This window comes from Sturnira hondurensis, unplaced genomic scaffold (genome assembly GCF_014824575.4).
Source record: "Sturnira hondurensis isolate 20B ecotype Veracruz unplaced genomic scaffold, ASM1482457v3 Scaffold0020237, whole genome shotgun sequence".
NCBI classification, from domain to species: Eukaryota; Metazoa; Chordata; class Mammalia; order Chiroptera; family Phyllostomidae; genus Sturnira; species Sturnira hondurensis.
In genome coordinates, this window is record NW_028092868.1 from 3,283,284 (window position 1) to 3,307,046 (window position 23,763).

The window sequence follows — 23,763 nt, forward strand, 5'->3', positions numbered from 1 at the left end:
GCCAAGGGTGGGCAGAGTGGCTCCCTGCCCGCCGGCCCCGCCCCTGCCCCCGCCCCCTGCCCCCAGGCCCCTCCAGGGCTAAGCAGGGGCTGCGACCTGAAGGGCAGGCCTGCTGCCTGACACAGGGGAGGGTGGCCACCGGGCAGTGGGTGGACCTCGGGCTCTAATCCCCAGCAGCTGCAGTTCCCCTCAGATCGATTCCCTTCTCACTTTTTTTTCAGCTGCTGGTTCCGCGGCTCAGATCGATGGAGCCGCCTCCCCCCGCCCTTCTGAGCTTCCTCTCCCTGCTGCTCATTAGCGCCCCGATTAATCAGCCCCCCATTTCCTCTAGGGGACAAGTGCTTGCTCCCCCATGGGGGCTCACGTTTTTCATAGAGCCCCCCAGGCCACAAGCTGCTCGCTGTGACCACCCCCACACACCCGCCCGGGGGCACCCAGGCCCCTCCTGTCCTGCCAATGGGGCGCCCTGCCTGTGACAGCAGGCCCACACGCCTGCCTTTTCCCCCCGAAGGACAGCAGCCACGCACGGCTCCCCTGCCCCACCCTGCGGGGGGACACCGCCTGGGCCTGCCTCTCTAGGGCTGCACCCCCTGCTGTGCAAGCCCTGCACCTTTCTGATCCCTTCCATACCCCATTGGGCCTCCCTGCTCCCTGGCTTGTTCACTCAACAGCATCCTCGCCAACCCCACCCCCAGCCTGGCTGTGGCTACAAATTTGGGAAACATTTGAGGAGGCAAAGTGGCCATAGATGTGCAATTCAGCCCAGGTACCCTCTGTCCCAGATATTCAAGTGACTGAGTCTGGGGGTTGGGGCAGCCGGTGGCCCAGAAGGGGCAGGGTATGGGACGTGTAAAAGTCGGGAGTAAAGCTCTAAGGAAGCCAAGAATCTTGGTGGCCTCCCTGTTGTTCCCTTGTCTGTCTGTCCTGCCCTCCTCTGCCCCCCATTCAAACAAGTGGCTCTCCCAAAGAGCTTCTGGAAGCCGCCGTGAGTGGGGCAGTGGGGTCTGGTGGTGGCTGGGGGCTGGCATCAGGAGTCAGGGAGGCCAGGAGGTGGGAGATGGAGTTGGCTGTGACTCCTCCTGAGGTGTGGTCTAGAAAAGTGGCAGGATGAGCTGAGGACTCTAGGTGCAGCCCTCTTCCCTGGGTGGCCTGGGAGCGGGGCCATCAGAGCACCCCATGAGTGGCTAAGGTCTAGCCAGAGTTTGGGGAGCAGATCGACTAGGTCTCAGGCAGGGGCCAGGGATCCCTGCCCTAGGCTGGGGGCTGCCCCCTCCCCTGGCCTGGCTCCTGCCGCCCGTGCCGCCGGTGAAACGCTGTTGACATGTCCTGAATTATTAAGCACGGGGTGGGCTCCGGAGCACATGCTGAGCGGAGCGGCTGGGGCTGCGCGGCGTGGCGGAGCGGCTCACTCGCTTGCTCGCAGGGACACACGCAGGGGCTGACAGCTGTGCTGGTGCTGATAAGGGAAGCCACAAGGAGACGATCGAGGAGAGAGACAAGCGGCGGCAGAGGCAGCGGCGGCAGAGGCAGCACCAGGGCTGCGGAGCTGCTCGGAGTGGGAGTGACTCCCCCACCTCAGGCCCCCACCCTGTCCCCATCCTCCTCCAGCTTGCCCTGAGTTGAGAAGAGCAGCCGCTGCCACCACCGACACTCCGCAGGGCACGGGGGCTGCTGGCCAGGGAGGGACAGGGGCAAGGAGGCTCTGGCCAGTCCCAGCAGCCGGGGACAGATGCCGATCGAGATTGTGTGCAAAATCAAATTTGCAGAGGAGGATGCGAAACCCAAGGAGAAGGAGGCAGGGGATGAGCAGAGCCTCCTGGGGGCTGCACGGGGGGCAGCGGCGCCCCGGGACCTGGCCACCTTTGCCAGCACAAGCACTCTGCACGGGCTGGGCCGGGCCTGTGGCCCAGGCCCCCACGGACTTCGTAGAACCCTGTGGGCACTGGCTCTACTCACCTCGCTGGCTGCCTTCCTGTACCAGGCGGCAGGCCTGGCCCGGGGCTACCTGACCTGGCCTCACCTGGTGGCAGTGGACCCCGCTGCCCCAGCCCCCGTGGCGGGCTTCCCAGCTGTCACCCTCTGCAACATCAACCGCTTCCGGCATTCGGCACTTAGCGACGCTGACATCTTCCACCTGGCCAATCTGACAGGGCTGCCCCCCAAAGACCGGGACGGGCACCGTGCCGCTGGCTTGCGCTACCCGGAGCCTGACATGGTAGACATCCTCAACCGCACTGGCCACCAGCTTGCCGACATGCTCAAGAGCTGCAACTTCAGTGGGCATCACTGCTCCGCCAGCAACTTCTCTGTGGTGAGTCCTGCCAGCTGGCCCGCCTGGCCTGGGGTGGCCAGAGGCTGGTGGAGGGTGGTGCGCGGGGGCATCCTCAACCGGGTTTCCCTTCCTTCCGCCACCAGCGGCTGGCCTCGAGTCTCCCCCAAGCTTGGTGTCTCCCTCGGGCTCCACAGCCACGGAGCAGGGGACACTCAGGGGCTTACCCTGGCATTGCTGCTGTTCCTCCTCTCGGCTCTGCTGCCGCTGCAGTGCCCGGGGCTGGGGCCGGGGTCCTGGAGCGGGCCCAGGGGCCCCACGGCTGCTCAGCAGGCAGGGAAGGGATGTGCCACGCCAAGGCTGGACCAGCTGACCCCGCGTTTCTTCTGTGACTTCTGGATTCCTCTGTTACCTAGTGGGGGTGAGGGGGCGAGGGCATTGGAGGGGGGCTCCAGCACGGGAAGGACTCAGACTGCCTCCTGGGGAGCTGGCCCGGCCGGCAGGCTGGGTAGGGATGATCTTCGTGGACACTGGGTGCCAGTGTCCCCTCTGTCTCTGTGGCTCTCACACACACCCCTTTCACAGACTCCCTCACACATCCCTCTTTCATGCCGCCCCTCTGGCTTCTCCCACTCTCCGGTCCCCCCCTCCGTTCCCTGATTCCTGCTGCTCCCTTGCCCGGCTCTGGCTCTGACACCGAGAATCACTCATTCACTCTATTCACTCCTCGGTACAGGGCTGGCCCTTGCTGCTGCTCAGCGCGCACACTCACACCCCTCTATGGCTTCAGGCCACAGCGGCACACCCCGTGTTACACACACTCAGTGTCCCTGCCACTACACTCAGGTACACACCCACACATCTAGAGAGCTACTTAACTCTGTGCTCACATCCCACCTGCTCCTTAGCCGTCAAGGACAGGGTCATGCTGTGGGTGCTGTGCCCTCTCGGGGCCACCTCCCCCATCTATCTCAACCCCTGCTCCCCAGGTGGGGGCTGTTGCCACCATCTCTCACAGAGTGTGTGAGTGTGGGGGTGTGTCTTGTACACTGTCTGTCAGTGCTCCGTTCACCCAGTCACAGGGTATCTATTATTCCTGGTGCTTGAGGTGACTATCCCCAGTCCAGGTTACTCCCAGTGCCGTGTACATGTGTGTTTGCACACGTTACCACTGCCCAGATGCATAGGTACAAACATGTTGTCAACATGGTGCCCACTCCAGCCCAGCCTCCAGGGCCAGCCCAAGAGATGGGAGTAACCCATCTCTTTCCTTCCTCACGGCCCCGCCACCCCCAACCCGGGTTCTCACCCACTCACTGCCTCAGTATCACCAGGAAACATGCTCCCAACAAGCCCGCATCCTCCGGGTCCTCTGTCACAGGGATGGAGTTGGGTAGAGGTGGAGGAAGGGACAGCGGGAGAGGATTGTGCTGGGAGAAGAGTCAGGGGCACTGACCTACTGCCCAGCTACAACCCCCCTCTTTTAGGCAGAAGTCACCTCTCCCAAAGCCAGGCTGGGAGTCCCCTGAAAGAAGTGGGATGTGGGGTGTGAATGTGGACTTTCAGACCCATGGGGCTCCTCTATACAACATCCTCACCCCGAGTTGGGGGGACAGAGCCCAGTCTTGGCAGGTGTTGTTGGGGCAGAAATCAATGGGGGCTTTGTGTTCCTGAGTGGGAGTTTGTGTCCCAGGCCCTGGCTGGGGGTGGAAAGGAAGGGGAGGGATGGAACCTCAGTGGGAGAGAAGGAGAGGAAGAGATGGAGGGACGAGAAGGCAAGGTGAGGTGGGCAGGAGGAGTTTCCTGCTTTCCCATCAGGAAAGGAGCGGGTGCCAGGGGATGTGGGGAGAAGGAATCCCTTGATGGAGGCTGGCGAGTCTCTCTGAACCCAGGGGACCCCGAGTAGGGATAGAGGCGGGTCTCGCACAGGCCCCGGGGCTGGAGGGTGGAGGACACTACCAGTCCTGGGTCTCAGCTCTGGGGCTGCGACAGGACAGTGAGGAGGCAGAGGGGACAAGCAACCGCTGAGGGGCAGGAATTTCCCTTTGGGTCCTGCGCCCCCTGCCCCCCACCCAGCCTAGACCCCATGCCTTTCTGCCTGCACCCCACCCTAGCTGCTGAGTATAACTCTCCGCTGGACTTGGCATTCTAGGGCTGAGCCTGCTGCATGTCCCCAGGGTCTGGGTTTATGGGGTGGCACGGGGGCCCGTGATCTATGGCAATGGGGGAGATGGGGCATATTGTTGCAGCATGATGGGAAAAGGGGTGTGGAGACGAAGACAGGGGGTCTCTGATGAGGACACGAGGTCCATTTTGCACTGTGGTGAGAACATGGAGCCGTGACAGGGATCTGTGGTGGGGAGATGAGTACAGCGACCGGTGGGTGGAGAACCTGCCAGGGGCGCGAGCGGTGATGTGCTCAGTGGCAGGCACAGGCTTTGGGTAAGGGGCTGCTGTGTGTTTTCTGTTGCTTTCCTTGTTTCCTCCTTTCCACTCCCCACTCTGCCGTGACCTTTCCTCCGGAATCCAAGTTAATAAATGTCACATTTTCCAGCCTATTTTTATTCCGGGTAATTCACCCTCTCCCCAGTCCCCTAAGCTGCTGCTCTTGCTTCTGTTACTACTGCGGTTGCTCTCCCCCCCCCGCCCCCCGCCCCCCCCCACATTCCCTAATATCCCCTCACTGACTCCCAATCACTCACTCACTCAATCCATCAACATGGCGTCCCGAACACCTACCAGGCTCCCTGCCAGGTGCTGTGGGGGAGAACAAAGAAGGGAAGCCCTCGTCCCCAGTCCCTGTCCTCAAGCAGCCTATAGTCTTCTGGTAGAACGGGGACAGAGCCACTCCCAAGCTTAACCAACCANCCCCCCCCGCCCCCCCCCACATTCCCTAATATCCCCTCACTGACTCCCAATCACTCACTCACTCAATCCATCAACATGGCGTCCCGAACACCTACCAGGCTCCCTGCCAGGTGCTGTGGGGGAGAACAAAGGAGGGAAGCCCTCGTCCCCAGTCCCTGTCCTCAAGCAGCCTATAGTCTTCTGGTAGAACGGGGACAGAGCCACTCCCAAGCTTAACCAACCATGCAAGAGTCACACAGCCATGCAAGCCAAGCAGGGCCACGAGGTGCCAGGATTAATGGCCAAACCAGGTACATCGATAGTAAGAGCCTGAGTTCAGAGAGGAGACCACTCTGGGCTGAAGAAAACCGGGAGGGTTTAAGGAATGAGCCAGGCTGGGCCGGGCGGGGTTTGGAGAGAGAGAAGCAAGAGGACGGGGAGAGAGAAGAGATGGCTCCTGGGTGAGCATGCTCTTGCCTCTTCACCCATGGCCCCCTTCACCTAGCCACCCCCCCGCCCCAGCTCTTCTCCTCTTTCCTTGTCCCCTGCTTCATCACTCTCATGCCAACCCACGCCCACCTCCACCTCCTAATTTCACCGCCACCTTCATGTTCGCCCTTTCCTCCGGATTCCTTCCGCCATCTGCTACCTTGCTCCAATGCTCCAAGGCCCACCTAGTCTTTCCCCACTGCAGATTGCTCTCAGCCTGCCCGCTTACTAGAAGGCAGAAATCACTCTTTCTTCCCAGGCATCATTTCTTTAGCTGTAAAATGCAAGGATGACTCTAAAATCCAGCATCTCCTCTCAGCTGGGGACTGTACGGTATGGCAGTCAAGTGTGTGAGTTCTGGAGCCAGACCATGTGGATTCGAACCTTGGCTCTACCCTTTAAGCTGTGCGCCCTTGGAGGAGTCAAAAGCTTCCATAAGCATCAGTTTTTGTAGCCATTAAATCGAATATTAGAACATAAAAAATGTGGGTGGTTGTGGGGATTAAAAAAGAGAGAGCTGAGCACAGTACCTGGCACGCACAAAGTGTCAGCTGTCAAAACGCCACTGCCCCAACTCCTAGCTCTCTTTCACCTGCCCAGCACCACCTGCCATTTTCTCACCCATCCACTGGCACCTGGGCTACTCTCCATCACCTCGCCTGCCCCCTTTCCAGACCCTCAAGCCCCTACTCTCTCCCTCCCCTCTCGTAGCATTCCCCTGCTAAGCAGCCCTCCCAAATATTCGTGCACATGTGGGTAGGTACAGGAATGTGTGCACACACTTGAGATTACTGCTATCCCACGGGACATTCTGTGATGACAGAAATGTCCTGTATATGCGCTGCCCCACATGGTAGTCACTAGCCACCCGGGCTATTGAGCGTCTGAAACGTGATTAGTGTGACAGAGAAAATGAATGTTCCCTTCAAATAGCCGCATGTGGCTAGCGGCTGCTGTATTGGACAGTGCAGCTCTGGTCCTAGGAACGAGGTTCCGGCTGCCAGACTGGGCGGGGCTAGGAACTCCAACTGGTATCAAAGAATATAAGGCGACAGCTGTGCGCTGTGATTGGAATCCTGGCATCGAATCTCTGGGCTGAGGTCCCAGGTTGAGCTGAGGATAGGGCCTGTGTCTGGGCACATCGAGGTATTTGGAAACACCACAGGAGCAGTACATCTTTCTTCCTAGATGCAGGACATGACCTTGGTCTTCTCCATTCTATTGTCTGGAAAATCAAGGCACAGGGAAAGTGGAGAATGAAGCCTTGACGAGACAGGGGTATAACCCTGTCCTTCTCTGTGGAGGGGCAGGTGACCAAGGACCTGTGGGCACTTCACTGTCTCCATCCCCTCCGGGCTCTGACTTCCCTCCCCCTTCCAACCCTCTCTCTGCACATGCTGGTGACTGCCGAGACTATTAATCACTCGCCCCGTTCTCTTCCTCTCTACTAATCAGGCACAATTAGACAAGGCCTCTTCCAGCTGGGCAGTCCCCTCCCCGTCCTCCTCCCTCCTCTCCCAGCCCCACCCCAGCTGCCACCAGGACAGCGCCGAGGCAAGGGGAGCAAGGTGCAAGCTCTCTATCACTCTCTGACTCCCCTGACCCGCTATGCAGGCCCTTTAGCAAACCCCTGCCTTCTGTCCAAGCTTCCCACTGAGCCTGTTCCCTTCCCCGGTGTGGTCAGGCCCATACTGGCAGCCTCTGCCCTGTCTCTGGTCATGGGAGGGGCTCCCCTACCCATCCCAACTCCGTGCCTTTGCCACTGTCTCCAGAGGCCAGAAGGCCTTTGCCTTCTTGACTCCGGAAGGGACGGAGGATGCACTGAGGTTAGTGCAGGGCCCTTACTACCAAAGGAGCTCACCTCTGATCCCCATCCCCTGTCCAGCTCTCTGTCACCTCTGGTCCCATTTTTTCCTGAGGCATGAAACTTGAGAACGTTTCATTCAACATCTAGTTCAGGGTTGGTCCTGCTTCCAGAAGCCAGGCGGGTCAAGCCTGGGAGGGCGCACACGCAGGGAAGGCTAGGCCCTGATGAGACCTAAACATCTCTTTTCCTTGAATGGAGCTGCCCCAGCTAACTTGCCCTATGGTGAGGGACACCCAGTGTTGGTGGGGGTTAGGGAGGCCTTCCAAGTTAGTCCAGAGAAGCCCTGAGCCTTGATTACTTTAATAAAAAATTTTCCCGATTAAAAAAATAAGACTCTGAGGACTACCTACAACTCAGTTTACAGAAATCCAGCGTTACTAGCCCTCACCTGCCACCCTGCCACTGGCTGCTGCCCCTGAAGGGGGCGCTCTCAGACGAGCCGATACTCATTGGCCAGTGGAGTAGGCAGAGGGGGATTTTAGTGGGGTTGGCTGAGCACCTAAGGGCAGGGGCTGTTATGGTTACAGAGGGCTGGTCTGCAAGGGCAGCGGGAGAGCCATGAGGGACGTGCCCCCACCCAGCCCCACTTAGCAGCCCAGTGGCCTCTTCATTAATCAGGAATCAGCCCCGAGCTGGGCTCATTATCAGCTCAGCTTCTCACGGCACTGCCGGAAGATGCTGATTAGCATTTGAAGAAATGGCCCCCACGTCCCCTACCGTCCGTCCTCCCTCCCTCTATCTCCCCTACCGGTGCCCCTTTCTGGACTCCCACCCCGGCCCTTCTGCTTCCCGGAGGAATCTGCTCCCTCTCGTGGCTGGCGGCCGGGTTGCCTCTGCTCCACCCAGGCAGGAGGGCAGGAAGGATCAGGAGTGGGGGGCAGGGAGGCGGGAGCAGCCTGGGAAGCACAAGAGCCTCAGGGTTGCTCAGGTTGAGACCCCCGGGGTGGAGAGAAGAGAGTGAACGCCGGCTGCAGACTAAGGTGGTCAGGTGGAGATGGGGAGTCAGTCACCCTGGAGGAGGGGAGGAGAGGGCAGCCCCAGGCTGGCGCCTTACCAGTGTTTCCCTGCCCTATCAGGCTCTCCCAGCAATGCCCCTCCTTAAAGCAGCTGGAGTGGGGACAGCCAGAACCGTGGACCAAAGGCCCGAGGGTGGTTTCTTGGGATATATATATTTGCAAATCATGGTGCAGGCTTAGAGTCTTGGAACCACCCCAGATGAATGGGAGTGTGAGGCAGGAGGAGGACAGACGCCCAGAGCCCAGAGGGTGGAGGCAGGAGGGTTCCGAGTGCCATGTGTTTTCCAGAAGGGACAGAGGGCGTCTACACGTCTTACCCTGGCTCCGAGGCCAGAGGATGGCAGCTGGAAATCTACCCCCCACCTCTGAAAGTCCACCATGCCCTTGGGACACCCGGTTTGGGGTGGAGGGGGAGCCGTTCCAGAGAGACAGGCAAGGGCTGCAGCAGCCCAGGCGGCAGCGAGAGTTCAGAGAGGAGCCACGGGATGATTAAGGGGAAATGGAGGATTGATTTAGGAGGAAAGATTAAAGGAGCTAAATCCGTGGCGCTTGGCTCAGCGGTGACTAAGCGTGGACAGGATAATAGCTTACAAATGTGTGAAAGGTGTAAATACCAAACGGGGGAGGGGAGGCGGCTAGGCGGGCCAGGGAAGCCGGGCGGGGGCTGGACCGCCTCGGGGGTGGGGCGGGCTGGGGACCCCTGGCGACTGCCCCATATGCCTGGCCCTTCTCTAGTGGGATTGTTTAGGCAGGAAAACGGGTTGTCGGGGAACCCCAAGTACCAAGCATAGGTTCCGTTTCTGATGCACAGCTTTGCCAGCCAGGCGCTGCCCCCAAGTCACACTCCCACCCCGCTGGGGACCTGGGTCGAGGGTTCAAATCCCACCCGAGTCCCTCTGAGCCCCCCTCCCCAGGCACCAGGCCTTTCCCACCTCTCCCAGGCCCGCTAAGCGGACCCAGCTCTGCAGGCCTCTCTCCCGGCCCCCGCCTCGCCGTCCAGCCTCTCGCCCCCTCTCCCCTCCCGGGCCGGGCGGGCGGCGGTGGCTCCCTCCGCGGTGGAAGCCTCTGGCGCCGCTGTGTGCGGAGGTCACTTTGCGGAGGAGCAGGGAGCCGAGGGAATGCAAATGAGGCAAACCCAGGGAGAAGGGCGGAGGAGCCCAGAGAAGACGCGAGGGAGGGCGCTCGGGTGCTTTGATGGATGCCTGCCCCGCGGGAGAGAGGGGAAGGCGGAAAGGAGCGCGGGGCGCTGGGTGCAGCCCCCTGGGTGTGGCTTTCTGAGTGCGGGTGGGCCCGGCCTGGACGCGCGGGGGTGGAGATGTGGGGCCGAGGATGGGATCTGGAGCGGCGCCCACCCACCCACCCACCCACCGCCGCCACCACCTCCACCACCACAGCCGTCTGCCTTCTCAGTCTTGGGTCCTGAACTCCCGCCGGGCCGTGGGTTTGTGCTCCACTGTATAAGCAAAACTCTTGAACGCCTAACTTTGCACTGAGGGGCGGGAATGTCAGGGAAGGACTTCGTTACAAATTAAAAATATTCCCGCCTGGAAAATTGACTTTCTAGAGTTTGAGGCTTAGGCAGCCGTTTCCTGGCAATAGGTTTGGCTGTTTACCTGCATCTTGGAGGCCCGAGCTCTCCTTTCCGGTGGAAGTGCGGTGCTCGCCTGGAATCACAGCGTTCTGCCGCGCGGCCCCAAGCCGCCCCCGGCTGCCAGCCCCGCCTCAGCCTGGAGTCCTAGGGCCTAGACTGGGTCCCTACTTTTCTTCCACCACCCCTCCCACATTTGCATTTGAACAAATCCTGCGCCCATTTCCTCCTAGGCCCTAACGGCACTTCTACTTGGGGAGGAAGTGACCCTGAAAAGCACTCGAGTGGCTGTAGGGGTGAGGGGTGGGGCCCTGTGTTGGCCATGTGGTAAGAGAGGTCTGCTGGAAGAGGGATATTCTCCCGCCGCCTGACAGCCGGTGATTGGGCTTGCTCTCCAGCCCAATCCAACCCCTGTTCCACTGTCAGAGGACTGGCACCTGCCCCCCATCACAGCACCAACCACAACCAGCAATGATCGGACTGTACTCATGGGCCTTGTGTTTTGGTGCCCACTGCTTTGCGCCTGGCTCAGAGTCTAAGTGCTCAATAAACACTGTTTGCGTGAATAAATGTCTCTGCGGGCAGACAGCGACCTCCTTCAGGGCTGGGACTGTTTTGTTCTCTGAATCATCCCGGGCACCAGGCACTGCGCCTGACACACCACTGCACAGGCTCAAGGGACAGTGTTGGACACATCAGGGCTGTCGGAACACGCACTGTTTCTTGAGCGCCTACTGTTTGTCGGTGCGATGCCAGGCACACGTCATCTCACAGTGGCTGTGAATACAGACCAGCACCAGACTGCCTGGCCACCTGCTCCCCCACGCCATGTGGCCCTGGAAGGCCCCTTACCTTTCTGGGCCTCAGTTCTTGTCTGTAAAGTGGAGAAGATAAGAGACCTCCAGTTTGGGGTTTCTGTGAGGACTAAGGAGTTAATAAAGCACTTAGGACTGCACTTGGCACAGAGTAAGCACTAAATAAATATTAGCTGCGTCTCTCTCGTGGTGGGACCTCTGAAGGGTACCTATTATTATTCCCATTTTACAGATGAGAAATGGAGGATCCAAGAGGTTGAGTGACGGGGTCCAAATCCCTCAGACAATGAGGGCAGGGCCCAGATGTGAACTGGGCTTCTGGCCTGGGCGCCAGTGCTGCTTCCCATCTGGCGGGAGAGGCCTATCTCAGAGCCTGGGCATTCCACTCTGGTAGAGCTCTGTGCTCTGTCCTCTACGAAGCTGTCTCCCCAAATTGCCCAGAGAGCCTTTAGCAAGGTGCGTGAGGCCCTGTGAGAATGGGCCTGGTATGAATCCAAGATCAAAATGGCTGCACCATCCTGCCAGGAAGCTCCGCTCCCCGAATAAGCTTCCACTTTTCTTGAACTGATCTCTAATTCTCATGACCAACGTTAGGAGAAGGAATCCCCATTCCTTTTCTGCAGATGAGCAACCCAAGGCTCAGACAGGTTAAATCACGCATCCAAGGTTGTTTGCCCAAGGTTGGTGGCAAAGCCAGGATTTGAACTCTGTTTTGTCAGGCTTCAAAATATATGTGCCCCTTCCCCCACGTTATAAGCTTGTGTGGACCTGTCTCCAGTGCCATATGCAATGGTGCTCTCCACCCCGACTTGGTCCTTCCTGGTCTCTGCAGCATTCTTATTACTGATATTGAGGCATCATATCTGTGATTTCACTTTGCAAATGGCTTTCATATATTTTGTATCTTTTGAAACAACCACCCTATGAAATTAATGAAGCAGGAATTCTGTCTTCACTTGATAGATGAGGAAACTGAGGCCACAAGAAGTCAGTCAATCACTTTACTACCCAGGTTTACATAGGTCACCAGTGGTGGGGCCCGAGCTGCGACCAGGGTCTCCTGACTTCCTGGGGGAGGCCGAGGTTAGTGGGGAATCCTCAGGCCACTGGATGGGGGGACTGGGCTCTCATTTTGAATTTGCCCCCCTTTCTGGTGCACCTTCGGGCATGCACCTGGCCAGCTCCACACTTCTGTCTTGGCCTTTGTACAGTGAGGGTTTGGACTGAATGACTTCCAGTTTTCTCCAGCTCAGACACCCCAGGCTTTCTGAGTTGGTGCCATCTTTCTGCCTCTGCCCCTCCTCAGGACAGAGAAGGAGGAGACTTCAAACCTGGGTGCTTCTGCCACCCCTGAGTGAAACTGGGCCTGGAGCGCTCCAAACTCCGGTGTGTGAGGATGCACCCCCTTCCACTGGACCCCGGGGGGATGCAGGGCTAAGGAGCAAGGATCCCGGGGCCTAAGTGAGAGGCTTGGGGCTGGACCGCAGCAGAGGAGAGCTGAGGGAATTGGAAGGGCCGGGGGAGGGGAGATGAAGCTGCCATGGAAAGAGGGGATGCCAGGGCCTTGGCAGAGGCAGGGTGCCCAAAGCACAGTGGAGATAAGGCCCAGGCTGCAGATTAGCTCTGGGATTAGCCCAGCCTCTGCTGTGCCTGGTGGCTCCTTATCTCCTGGAGCCTGGGCCCTCTCCCTCACAGCTTTGAGCCCTGGACCGCTAATTGCCTGTTAACCCCATGGGCTCTGTGACTACAGGGAGGATGCAGAGGTGGGGAGGGGTGGGAGAGGATGCGGGCAAGCCAGCTGGAGGAAATGGGCGCTGTGGGTAGATAGGACTCAAGGGGCAGAAAAGCCCTATGTCTGGGTGTCTCTCAACCCCTGATCGTCATCTGGGGCAGACCTGGAGGAAGGGCAGGGTGAAGGTGGGGTGAGCACCAGGGAAGGGTTTCTAGCTTGGTCAGGGGGAGCGGCGTCAGGACCTGGAAACGTCTCAGAGGAAGACAAGAGCTAGAGACTGGACAGCTAGACTAAGGGACGGAGAGGAGAGCAAACAAGATGGCAATGTGGACAAGCACAGGAACCTGAGGTGAGGTGGGGAGCCAGGACGAGAGGGAAAGACAAAGGCCAGGGGCATAGACAGGCCGACAAAAAGCAAGAGACAGAACAACAGAGACCAGACAGAGAATTGATTGGATGCTGAGGACAGACAGGCCAGCAGGAGGGACTTGAGAGAGATGGAGATCAGGGGACAGAGGCTGGGAGACAGGCTGACCCAGAGCAGGTCCAGGCTAACACTAAAGGGGGGCTGGTCTGGGAGGGACAGGCAGAGGCTGGCTGGAAGAAAGGTGGTGGAGAGGTCCAAGGGTCTTCATGAAGCACAGACTCTCATCAAGCAGCTGTCCAGCCTAGGTCCAGAAGGGCTCTGAGAGGCCATGTACTCAGCCTGAAACCAGGAGGGTGGACTTGGAAACTAAGGCAGAGAGCAAGGAAGGGCACAGAAGAGGGAGGGCCAGGCTGAAGGAGAAGGTCGGGTCTGAGATGTGGACAGGGTCTGGGGCTGAGGGCTGGTGGTGGGTGGTCTGGAAATAGCCCCTTAACCCATCAGCGCACATCCTGGCCTGGAACCTGCCCCTTGGCATGGCTGAGCCTTAGACTCTCAACTTCTGTGCACACACCCTCCTTTCAGGCCAGTCCATGGGGAGAGAGCAGTGGCCAGCCAGTGGGACCCTGTGGCTGAGCGGTCGTGCCGTCTCCATGGAAGAAGCTGTGGGCTGTGCTGCCACAAATATTCTGCCACTTAGGAGCTAGCGGCTCCACCTGCCACTGCCTGCCTGGCCCGGGGACCGTCTCCAGAGCAACGTTCTGCTCTGCCCAGCAGTTGGGCCTGACCCGGGCTGTGCAGGTGGCCTGGCCCCGCCAGTCTGGCCTGTCCATTTCCCACAAACTGTACCCATCAGACCCATCCCCCTTTGTCACAGCCGCCTCAAGGCCGGGGTGCCAGATAACTGCTCTCCTCCAAAGCCCTGAGAGCCAAAGCCATCCCCACTGGCTTGGCCCGCACTGGGCTCAGTGCCGTGCAGTGTGTGTCTGTGTGTACCTGTTGGGGACATCAGGTAGGGAGGCTGCCCCAAACCCACCGAGGGTGAGGAACCTGAGTCATTCATTTGTAGAACACTGCCAGATGACTTAGAAGCACTGTTTTGGCACTGAGCTCCCTTCCGTTTGAGTCTCCTTTACTTGCCGCATGGATGTCCTCAGCCAAGTCACTTTTCCTCTCTAAGATCCCTCACCATCAGATGGAAGCGATGCTGCTTACTTAGCTCACGGGATCATCTCAGAGGCTCAGAGGGGAAAAGAGACCGGAGGCCTGTAGCCCAGGACCAGGTACAAAGTGGGGGTGTTTGGCAGTACTCAGTTTGTACTTCTTCCCTCTGCCTCAGGCCTCCTTCTGCGAACTGCACTAGGCTCTGGGGGTGCCAAGATGGCAACGTGGGGCTCCTGGCCTCTGGCAGCCTGCTGTCTCGTAGATGAGGCCGAGCTGCGGAAACACCAGGAGTTGCCGACAGGCAGCTGCGGTGATCCAGCACGCTGGGGCACACGAGTGAGCAGCTCACTGCTTGGGTCTCCCCCGCAGCTCGTGCCTTGCTTAGGCTCTCAACTGGAGCCTTCATTCAAAACTGGCTGCATCAGCGAAAGCAGATTCCAACATCTTGGCCTGGAATAGGAAGAGGGTGGGTGCTTTGAAAATTGAGGAAAATACTTACATGTTCCCTTCTGCCTTTCCCGCACCACTGGGGACACAGAAATCTTGCACCCAGTCCCCTTCAGGGTCCCCCTCTCTGCAGGGGGAGCAGTGGGTCTAGTTGGACTCTCCCCACTCCATCTGGGGCCTTTAGACTCAAAGTGCAACCTGCAGGTGGTTGGAAATGCAGACTCTGAGTCCTGCCCCCCCAACGCATTTAACATCCCCAGAATCTGCGCTATGCTCCGTGTGCACATCGGCACACTGAAAGTTTGCGAAGCACAGATCTGGGAGACCTTGGCCAATTGGTGGACCTCTCCAAGCCTCAGTTTCTCCTCAGCCTGACATAGGGTGGTTGTGAGGATGCAGTCGGAGCGACTATGTTAAGCATTTAGCGCAGTGCGTGGGCCAGAGAGAGAGAGCGCTGGACTGTCTGTGACACCTATTACTGCCCCACCCACGGCAGGGAGTTGGCCACCTGTGACAGACTTAAGAACAGGAAGCCAGAAGATGGTGAGAATGCCAAAGCCGGAAGGGAGGGACATGAGAGGAAGTGAGGAATTGAGAGTAGCAGACACGGAGAAGGAAGAGTGAGGAAGCTCTGGAGAGGAGTGGAGTGGACGGGAAGGAGGGATAGGAGACAGGGGATGGTGTTGGGTCACATCACGGCTGAATGGGGCTGGACCAGGAGCTGGGACTTGGAGGGGGCACCTCCCTAGAACAGTCTTGCATCTCGATGAATTATGCCTCTCCCACTGACTAGTTGTGTGGCCCTTGAGTAGTAATCCAGTTAATTCGACCCACCTGATACCAGGGTTGCCGAGGGGATGAAATGGGGCTACGGTAGATGTTGCTGTGTTTTGTAAACGGCGGGGTGTGTGTTTTGTTTTAGGAACCTGAGGCAGGGTGTTAGAAGAATTATGTGAGAGGGGAGGATCCGCAGGGTTATTAACCTAGTAAGGATGGGAGACCTAACCTTGCCCCACAACGAGGGTGCCCCCAGCCCCCCCAGTTCTTAGAACTGCTCACTCCCACTGCCCTCAACCCAGCCCCTCTGCCTTCTACACTGTCCCTCTGAAGCTAGACATTTAAGATAGCTTTTCCCTAACACGCCTCACGCCTTTCCTCCCAGTTTTTGCCAGCGTAAATATGTTCCCAAGGAAAGGGGAGGGGGAGCGAGAGAGAGAGTGATTGAGTGCGCTGACCCCTGGCCCCCAGGGACCGTGTTGCCTGTGATGGTTTTGACACGGGGGGTTGTCTCTGTGGGGTGAGCCAGGCAGGGGACACTTGCGCCGGCCTCTTCCTCAACCTCCTCCCACTCAGCTGCAGCGGCATATCCCCCCCTCAGCTGCGCCCCGCTGGTGCCTTGGCATCCATCCCCGAGGCACCAGCGCCCTCTCGTGTCCATGCCGGGGAGCTCTCCACCGGGTCGAAGACTCAGGCCGGGTTCCGTGCTGCAGGAACTGCTGATTTTGTCCTTTGCGTTCCGGGCGCGCCGGGTGGGGTGCTGGGGGCACCAGATAGGGTCACTGGTCCTGTGCAGCACAAAGGCTGTTGGCGGGGTGGGGGGAGGGTGGGGAGAAAAACACTGAACTAGGAGACAAACAGATAAACAATGTCGTCTCAGGTCTTTTTATTTTTAAAAGACTGTATTTATTTTTTAGAGAGAGGGGAGGGGAGGGAGGAAAAGAGAGGGAGGGAAACATCAGTTGACTGTTTCTCACATGCTCCCAACCAGGGATCTGGCCTGCAACCCAGGCATTTGCCCTGACTGGGAATTGAACCTGTGACCTTTGTGTTTGCAGGCCATGCTCAACCCACTGAGCCACACCAGCCAGGGCTACTCTCAGGCCTTGATAAGCACTTAGAGCCAACCAACAAACACGCTGATTGCTGGGTGGGGAGTGAAACTGGGAACGTGTGTGGTATATGAGTATGCATATGAGTGTGCACGCCTCGGGGACACTTAAGCTGAGGTTTGGGGGATGAACAGCGAGCTGTGCCAAAACGGGAGGGGGAGGCATTCCGGGAGAGGGACCTGCCTGAACAAAGGTCCGGGGAAGGAAGGCGAACCACGAATTTGAATTTGTCAGAGATCTGGGGGTAGAGTGGCAGGAGAGATTGGCAAGGGTCGCCTTCCATGGTGACTTTCAGGCTAGGAAAGGAGTCTGGCTTTATTCTGCAGGAAATGGAAAGCTGTTGGTTGCAGGGACTTTAAGCCGGGAGGTGACTTGGTTGGAAGGAGCTCTGGCTGCTGTGTGAATGGCCTGGAGGCAGAGGCAAGGATGGAGGAAGGGAAACTGGTTAGGAGTGCCGTGGCCAGGTGGGAGAGGATGGCCGAGGGGAGATGCAATGTGGAAGGAAAGTGGGTAAATTCTAAGTAGATTTCAGAAGTAGAATGGCCCAAGCAAGCTGCCGGTGAGGGAGAGGAGGGTTCAGTTCTGACCTGAGCAATTTCGTAGCTAGCAGAGGCCCTTATGTGGAGGAGAAGAATGGTGTATGTGAGGGGGCCAGGATTTGGGAAGATGTCAGAGTTCTGCTATTGATTTACTAAGCTGGAGATGCCTTTACTCATCTAAGGGAGGATATCAGCCGAAAAGATGGGGCTCAGGTGAGAGGCTGGGCTGTAGATGGATCGCCAGAATATGGGACAGGGCTGCCCAGGCAGGTCTGGTGACCCTGGCGGGGGGCGGGCAGACAGGGAACCCTAAGCATAAGTTGTCTTAGCCTCTCCTTCCATCTCCCCTTCTCTTCTCTCTCACACCCTCCTCTCCCCTGCCAGGTCTATACTCGCTATGGGAAGTGTTATACTTTCAACGCGGACCCACAAAGCTCCCTTCCCAGCCGGGCGGGGGGCATGGGCAGTGGCCTGGAGATCATGCTGGACATCCAGCAGGAGGAGTACCTGCCCATCTGGAGAGAGACAAGTACGTAGGTGGGGAAGGGACAGGGCCAACCTGGGGGCTCTGGCCTGGTCCACCTGCCGGGAATGGCTTTTGAAAGCTCCCATCTCCACTGTGCAGACGAGACGTCATTTGAGGCTGGCATCCGAGTGCAGATCCACAGCCAGGAGGAGCCGCCCTACATCCACCAGCTGGGCTTCGGCGTGTCCCCAGGCTTCCAGACCTTCGTGTCCTGCCAGGAACAGCGGGTGAACACCTCCAGCTGGGCGTTGGGTTGGGCACAGAGCCTTTGGGTTTAGAGAGGATGCTGACCAGACCTGTCTTCCCAAAGCTCACAGCTGGCCCATCTGCCCATGGATTTTGCTTGGGGCTGTGAGCACTGGAGGGCTGGGTGGGACTCCTGGGCATGACCCCACCCCGTCATGCCCACCTCTGCAGCTGACCTACCTGCCTCAGCCCTGGGGCAACTGCCGGGCGGAGAGTGGGCTCAGGGAGCCTGAGCTTCAGGGCTACTCAGCCTACAGTGTGTCTGCTTGCCGGCTGCGCTGTGAGAAGGAGGCCGTGCTTCAGCGTTGCCACTGCCGAATGGTGCACATGCCAGGTGGGCACCCCACCTCCCCATCAACCCTCCGGGCACCCCCCCAGGCTCTAGAACCTCCAGGAGCAGCGCACTGCTCATGTGCATGGGCAGGTGCATGCATGTAACATGCACGCACATCTGTATCCATGTGAGTGCACATGTGGGCCTGGGATTTTATGCATGTTTTATCGTGTGTGGAGTGCATGTACATGCACAATAATATACATTTATGCATATGCATGCTCATGCACTCTGTACCTGTGTGCTTGTGGGGGTTGCATGCATGTGCGTGAACACATGCATATACATGTGTTTGCAGGTGTACACTTTTGTGCTTACATGCACGGCCATGCATACAGTCATGCCTGCATATGTGTGTGCAAACACACATGTTTTGGGACGTGTGTGTGTGTGTGTGTGTGTGCATGAGTGTGTCCACATTGGGAATGTGGTGGAGATTGGGGATGGAACCCTAGACTCCAGGAATAATCTTCTCTTCTTTTAGGCAACGAGACCATCTGCCCACCAAATATCTACATTGAGTGTGCCGACCACACACTGGGTCCGTGCTGCCTGCTCCCTTTCTGCCTCTCCATCACCCTCCTCCTCACCTCTCTGTCCACCCTCCTCCTAACTGCCTTGGCTCTCCTCCTCCCAGTCTTTCCCCCGGGGAGGGGGTTCTTCCTGGGGGTCGAGACTTATCCCATATCTCCAGAGGTCTGAAGACCTTTTCGGGTGTGGACATTTGGGTAAGTGGAGGCAGCAGGGTGAGGGGTTGCAGAGAATCCAGGCTTCCTGTCTTGGGTCAGCAAATGAGCTTGCTTTTCTGGGGAAGTGAAATGACTGCTTTCTTGGTGTGAGGAAAAATGCATTGCTGGCTCTCAGTGTGGGGAAGGCAGCTGCCATCTGTCCATAGGTCCTGTCTGACCTGCAATTCATTTACTCATTCATTCATTCATTCTCCAGGCACTTACAGCTGGTGCTGGAGGTGAGGGGGGAACAAGAGTCCTGCTCTTGTGGGGCTCACTGCTGGGCATGGCTGTGGATAGGCATGGCAACACAGTGTGTTAGTCCTTGTGTAGGGGAAACAGAGGGATCCTACAAGGCCCCCAGGGTGGGGACCTGGGATGGCAGGGAGGATTCCTAGAAGTAACAGAGTCACCTAGGTGAAAAGGGGGCGTGTTCTAAACAGTAAGAACAGCACATGCTAAAGACTTTGTGGCCAGGGAGAGTGTGTGTCTAGCATGCTGCAAGATCCGTGTGCTGAGGGCAGAGGACACAGAGGTGAAGCGGAAGCCTGGGGGAGGGGAAGAGTAGAGGAGGCTCTGGGAAGCCAACAACGGCTTAGGGTGGGGAGTGAGACCAGAAGCAGGGTGACTGGTAAGAAGAGCAGTGCAATAATCCAGATGATGGAGCCATGGGGGGGGGGGGGTGGCTGAGACTGTAGAACCACATCGGGACCTTCTGTTCTGTGCACCAACCGTGCCCATCAAAGAGGCGATCGAAGAGCATCCAGTGAAGGAACAGATGTGTGAGCAGGGATCAGTGGACCCCACGGGGTGGTGAGGCGCCTCAGAACTAGCACCACCCGGGGGGCCTTACTCCCCCAGGCCTGGATGGGAGCAGGGAGGGAGCCCCATTGGAGCCCGGGAAGAGCCGCGGCTGTCCCAGAGGGTCAAGGGACCAGAGCTGTGGGCACCAGGGGAGGGATGGAGCCTCTGCGAACTACGGCCCGGAAGTAAGGAAGCCGGGAAGAGAAATAGCCTGGTATCTCTCCCCTCCTTGCCTTCCGACCCTGCTGGGGCCTCCCATTGGCCAAACCAAACCCAAAGCCAGAAGACAAGGGGGTCTAGGTGATACATTTGGCAGAGCCCAGCTTCCTGGCCACAGAGAAAGGTAGAGGAGAATGGAGGGTGGATCTGAGGGGCTAAACAGAGAAAACCCAGCATACTGAGCATACAAATTCTATCCATCCACTTGTTCTTTTTTTTTTAAAGATTTTATTTATTTACCTTTAGAGGGGAAGGGAAGGAAAGAGGGAGAGAAATATCAATATATGGTTGCCTCTAGTGCGTCCCCCAGTGGGAACTGGCCTACAACCCAGGCATGTGCCCTGACTGGGAATCGAACTGTGATCCTTTGATTTGCAGGCCCATGCTCAACGCACTGAGCTACGCCAGCCAGGGCCATCCACTTGTTCTTTTGTCTGTCTGTCTGTCCATCCGTCCATCCAACCACTCACCTATCCACCCATTCATCCCGGCCTCCCCTCTAGGTCTCTTGGCGTGTCTGAGGCCTCATGTGTTTGGTTTGCTCTGGTGGATGGGCCGTGCCCTCCCTCTGAGCCATGAGGACCTCCTGCACCAGGGAGCTGGGGGACAGAGGGACAAGCCTGTGAAAGGGTACCTGGGAGCTTGGTCTTCATCTGCTTTCTTGGATAGTCTCAAGCTGGTCCAGGATGGGACCCCTATCCCGTGTCCTCTGGGCAGTGCCAGGGCTGGTCAGTCAAGGCCCTCAGTGCGGACATGGCTGCCTCAGGACAGCCTCTGCAGCTGGTGGGCCTCTGGGCCACCTAGCCCTCCCCCACCCCCACTGCAGCTGGTGCCTCTGTGTTGCAGACTCCCTGGGTGGGGGCTCCGAGGGCCCGTGTTTCTGTCCTACTCCTTGCAACCTGACCCGCTACGGGAAAGAAATCTCCATGGTCAGGATCCCCAACAGGGGCTCAGCCCGCTACCTGGCCAGGAAGTACAACCGCAATGAAACCTACATACGGTATGTGTGTGCATGTAAGTGTGTGTGCATGTGTGTGGCGGAGGCCACTCTCAACAGGCCTGGTGCATGGTGGGGACGGGGAGCAGGGGGCAGCTTTGTTAATAAGAAATCTTCTGCCAGGAACACTTTTCACAGCCCTTTTCTTCTAACTAATCCCTACCCATCCTCCAAGTCACATCTGTTGTCTCCACCTCCATGGAAGCCCCTGGTCCAAATGCCTTTCATTTGAGCTCCCAAGCATCCTGTACTTGTCACTGTCAATGTACGTACCTATTGTTATAGAGCCCTCTGTTATGTGTCTTTCTCCCCCAGCAACCGGGGCTGTTGAAGGCATGTTGAGTGAATGCCGTGGGGAGGGAGAGAAACTGGGAGGGCTGGGAGAGGAGTGGGGTGGCCTGCAGGAGGGGCCACTTCGAGCACTGAGTCTGGTACCTTGCAGCCAATCTACAAATGCTGGGCATCCTCTGGGCACCAGGCCCAGGGCTGGGTCCTGTCGGGACAGAGGTGGTCACGACACAAAACCCATGGCACAGTTTGTGGATGAAACCATGTATGGCTGTGTGGTGTTGCTCCTTGGGCCCCAGGAGATGAATATGTATGGGGTAGGGGAAGCAGGGTAGGTGTGAGCTGGGCCTCTGAGGACCCCGGTCTGGGAGGGGAAGAGAATGGAGGAGAGCGGGGAGGCATCCCAGTTAGAGAACTGTGGGAGCATGTGGAGACTGGCCTGAGTGGGGAGGAAGGGTGGTGCAGGGGGGGGGGGTGATGCAGATAAGAAGGTAGCTTGGATAGGAAGGCACAGACATGGGCAGTATTGGAAGTCTGGAAGAAGGACTTTGGAGTGGACTACTGGTCATAGGGAGCCATTGAAGGTTCTAGAGAGGTACAGGGGTAAGGAACATGAAGACTATTTGCTGCTTTAGAGAAGGCAGGTGGGAAACTGCAGGCCCAGGCTTTTTTTTCCCTCTCCTGGGCCTTTTGCTAACCTTCAGAGTGTGATGCTAACACACGTCTGGGACCAACTCCCCTCGTGGCCGTTGGGAATCTGAGGGGAGTCACTAGCTTCCCTAGTGACTCCCCTAGGGGTCTCGGGTAGGCACTTCTGGACCTGGGATGTGCCTGCCAGCCACCCCCTTGGGAAGGTGGTCTCACGTGGACATCCTGCTTCCTTTCTCCGCAGGGAGAACTTCCTTGTCCTAGATGTCTTTTTTGAAGCCCTGACCTCTGAGGCCATGGAGCAGCGAGCAGCCTATGGCTTGTCAGCCCTGCTGGGTGAGACCTGGCCCAGATTTCATGGGTGTGGGTCAGCTGGGCCTGCTCCTTCTGACCCTGCTCTTGTGCTCCCCAGGAGACCTCGGGGGACAGATGGGCCTATTCATTGGGGCCAGCATCCTCACACTGCTGGAAATCCTCGACTATATCTATGAGGCAAGGAAGGGGCCTGTCTGGGGCCACCCACACAGCGAGAAGAGGAGGGGGAGGGCCTCTGAGAAAAGCAGAGGGGCAGTGCGGGCTTCCTGGTGGAGCCGTTCTGGCTGGGAAGTCCAGCTCTGGGTCCTTTGCCAGAATCCCCTGGCTGACTTGGAGGCCCGAGGGTTCTGAGAAGTCAGGAGAAAGGGATGGGTGAAGAGGATTGGGGGTCCTAGTTGGGGTTTGCTGGGCAGCAAGTCCAGTGAGCCTGGTTAGTCTGCCCCTCTCCTTTACCAAGTTCCCTAAGCCCACAGCTATCCCCTGATCCTGAATCCCAAGGTGTCCTGGGACCGACTGAAGCGGGTGTGGCGTCGTCCCAAGACCCCCCTGAGGACCTCCACGGGGGGCATCTCTACCTTGGGACTGCAGGAGCTGAAGGAGCAGGTGAGGGTGAGCTTGCAGGGCAAGCAGCCAGCTCCTTCTCCCAGGACTGAGAACTCCCATGATTTCTGGACCAGCCCCATGAGAGGGGGTCCCTGGCCGCCTTGGCGCCTCTGCCCCAGGGACACAGAAAGGATGGCTATATGGGCCTTGGGGGCATGGTTTGAAGTCTCCTGCTTCACCTTGCAGAGTTCCTGTCCAGGCCGGGGTCAGGCTGAAGGTGGGGGAGCCAGCAACCTGCTCCCCAACCATCACCACCCGCATGGCCCCCCAGGAGGCCTCTTTGAAGACTTCGCTTGCTAGGATGATGCTGTGTCTGAAAGGACCCAGGTGTCTGGGACTCCTCCTTGGATCTTCCTGCTCCCGGGATGGAAGGCCCAGGGGCAGCCCAAGGCTGTGGTGGGGAAAGGGTGGTGGTGCTCCTAGGAGAACAGAGACTCAGTCCCTATTCTCACCAACTGTGGCACCAGCTGCTTTGCACAAGGGTCCTTCTTGTCCCTACTCCCCTCCTGAGGCTGGTGCCCAGGGAGGCTGGAGAGCAGGTCACGGGCCCCTAGGGAGGGGAGAGAGGGAGGGAGAGAAACCCCAGAAGGGGTGGAACCCTGTGTACATTTGTATATATTTAGGGAGGACAGGGTGGGGGTAGGGGTACAGATATAGAAAGTAGGTGGGGCCATGGGGTGGGTGATTCGGGGACAGCCAGGGTCCCAGCCCTAGAGTGTCAGCAGGAGAGGGTGGGCTCCCAGGAGTCAGGACTACTGGGCTTCTCCTACTTCCTGCCCTTCTCCAGGCCCAGCTCCTCATCTGGCAGGGGGAGTGGGTGGCCCAGCAGGCCTGGCCCAGCTCGGGTTCCCCTGCTCTATGCCTACCCACCGAGTCCCCTCCACAGGGAGCAGGAGGGCCTTTCAGACCCTGGCTGAGCTTGGGAGGGGGAAAGTCTTCTCAGGCCTCTGTATCCAGTCTGGCTTTATAAAGTGCTGATGAAACTAGGAATAAAGAGGCATAAGGAATCCTGTGTGTGTGTGTGTGTGT

At 58.3% G+C, this 23,763-nt stretch overlaps 1 protein-coding gene across 2 annotated transcripts; it reads left to right on the forward strand.

The window, feature by feature from the left end:
- The first annotated feature begins 563 nt into the window (after window positions 1-563).
- On the forward strand, window positions 564-23,741 carry ASIC4 (acid sensing ion channel subunit family member 4). Of its 2 annotated transcripts, XM_037029096.1 has the most exons (10): window positions 564-2,311; window positions 17,411-17,555; window positions 17,652-17,779; window positions 17,970-18,132; window positions 18,617-18,673; window positions 20,730-20,883; window positions 22,061-22,152; window positions 22,229-22,308; window positions 22,630-22,734; window positions 22,921-23,741. In XM_037029096.1, exons 1-10 carry the CDS (start codon window positions 1,730-1,732, stop codon window positions 23,032-23,034), a joined length of 1,620 nt encoding a protein of 539 aa, XP_036884991.1. In that variant the 5' UTR covers window positions 564-1,729; the 3' UTR covers window positions 23,035-23,741. The 2 variants fall into 2 exon arrangements, with proteins under 2 accessions (XP_036884991.1, XP_036884990.1); XM_037029095.1 differs by lacking the exon at window positions 18,617-18,673 and having other exon boundaries at window positions 1,679-2,311.
- The last annotated feature ends 22 nt before the right edge of the window (window positions 23,742-23,763 follow it).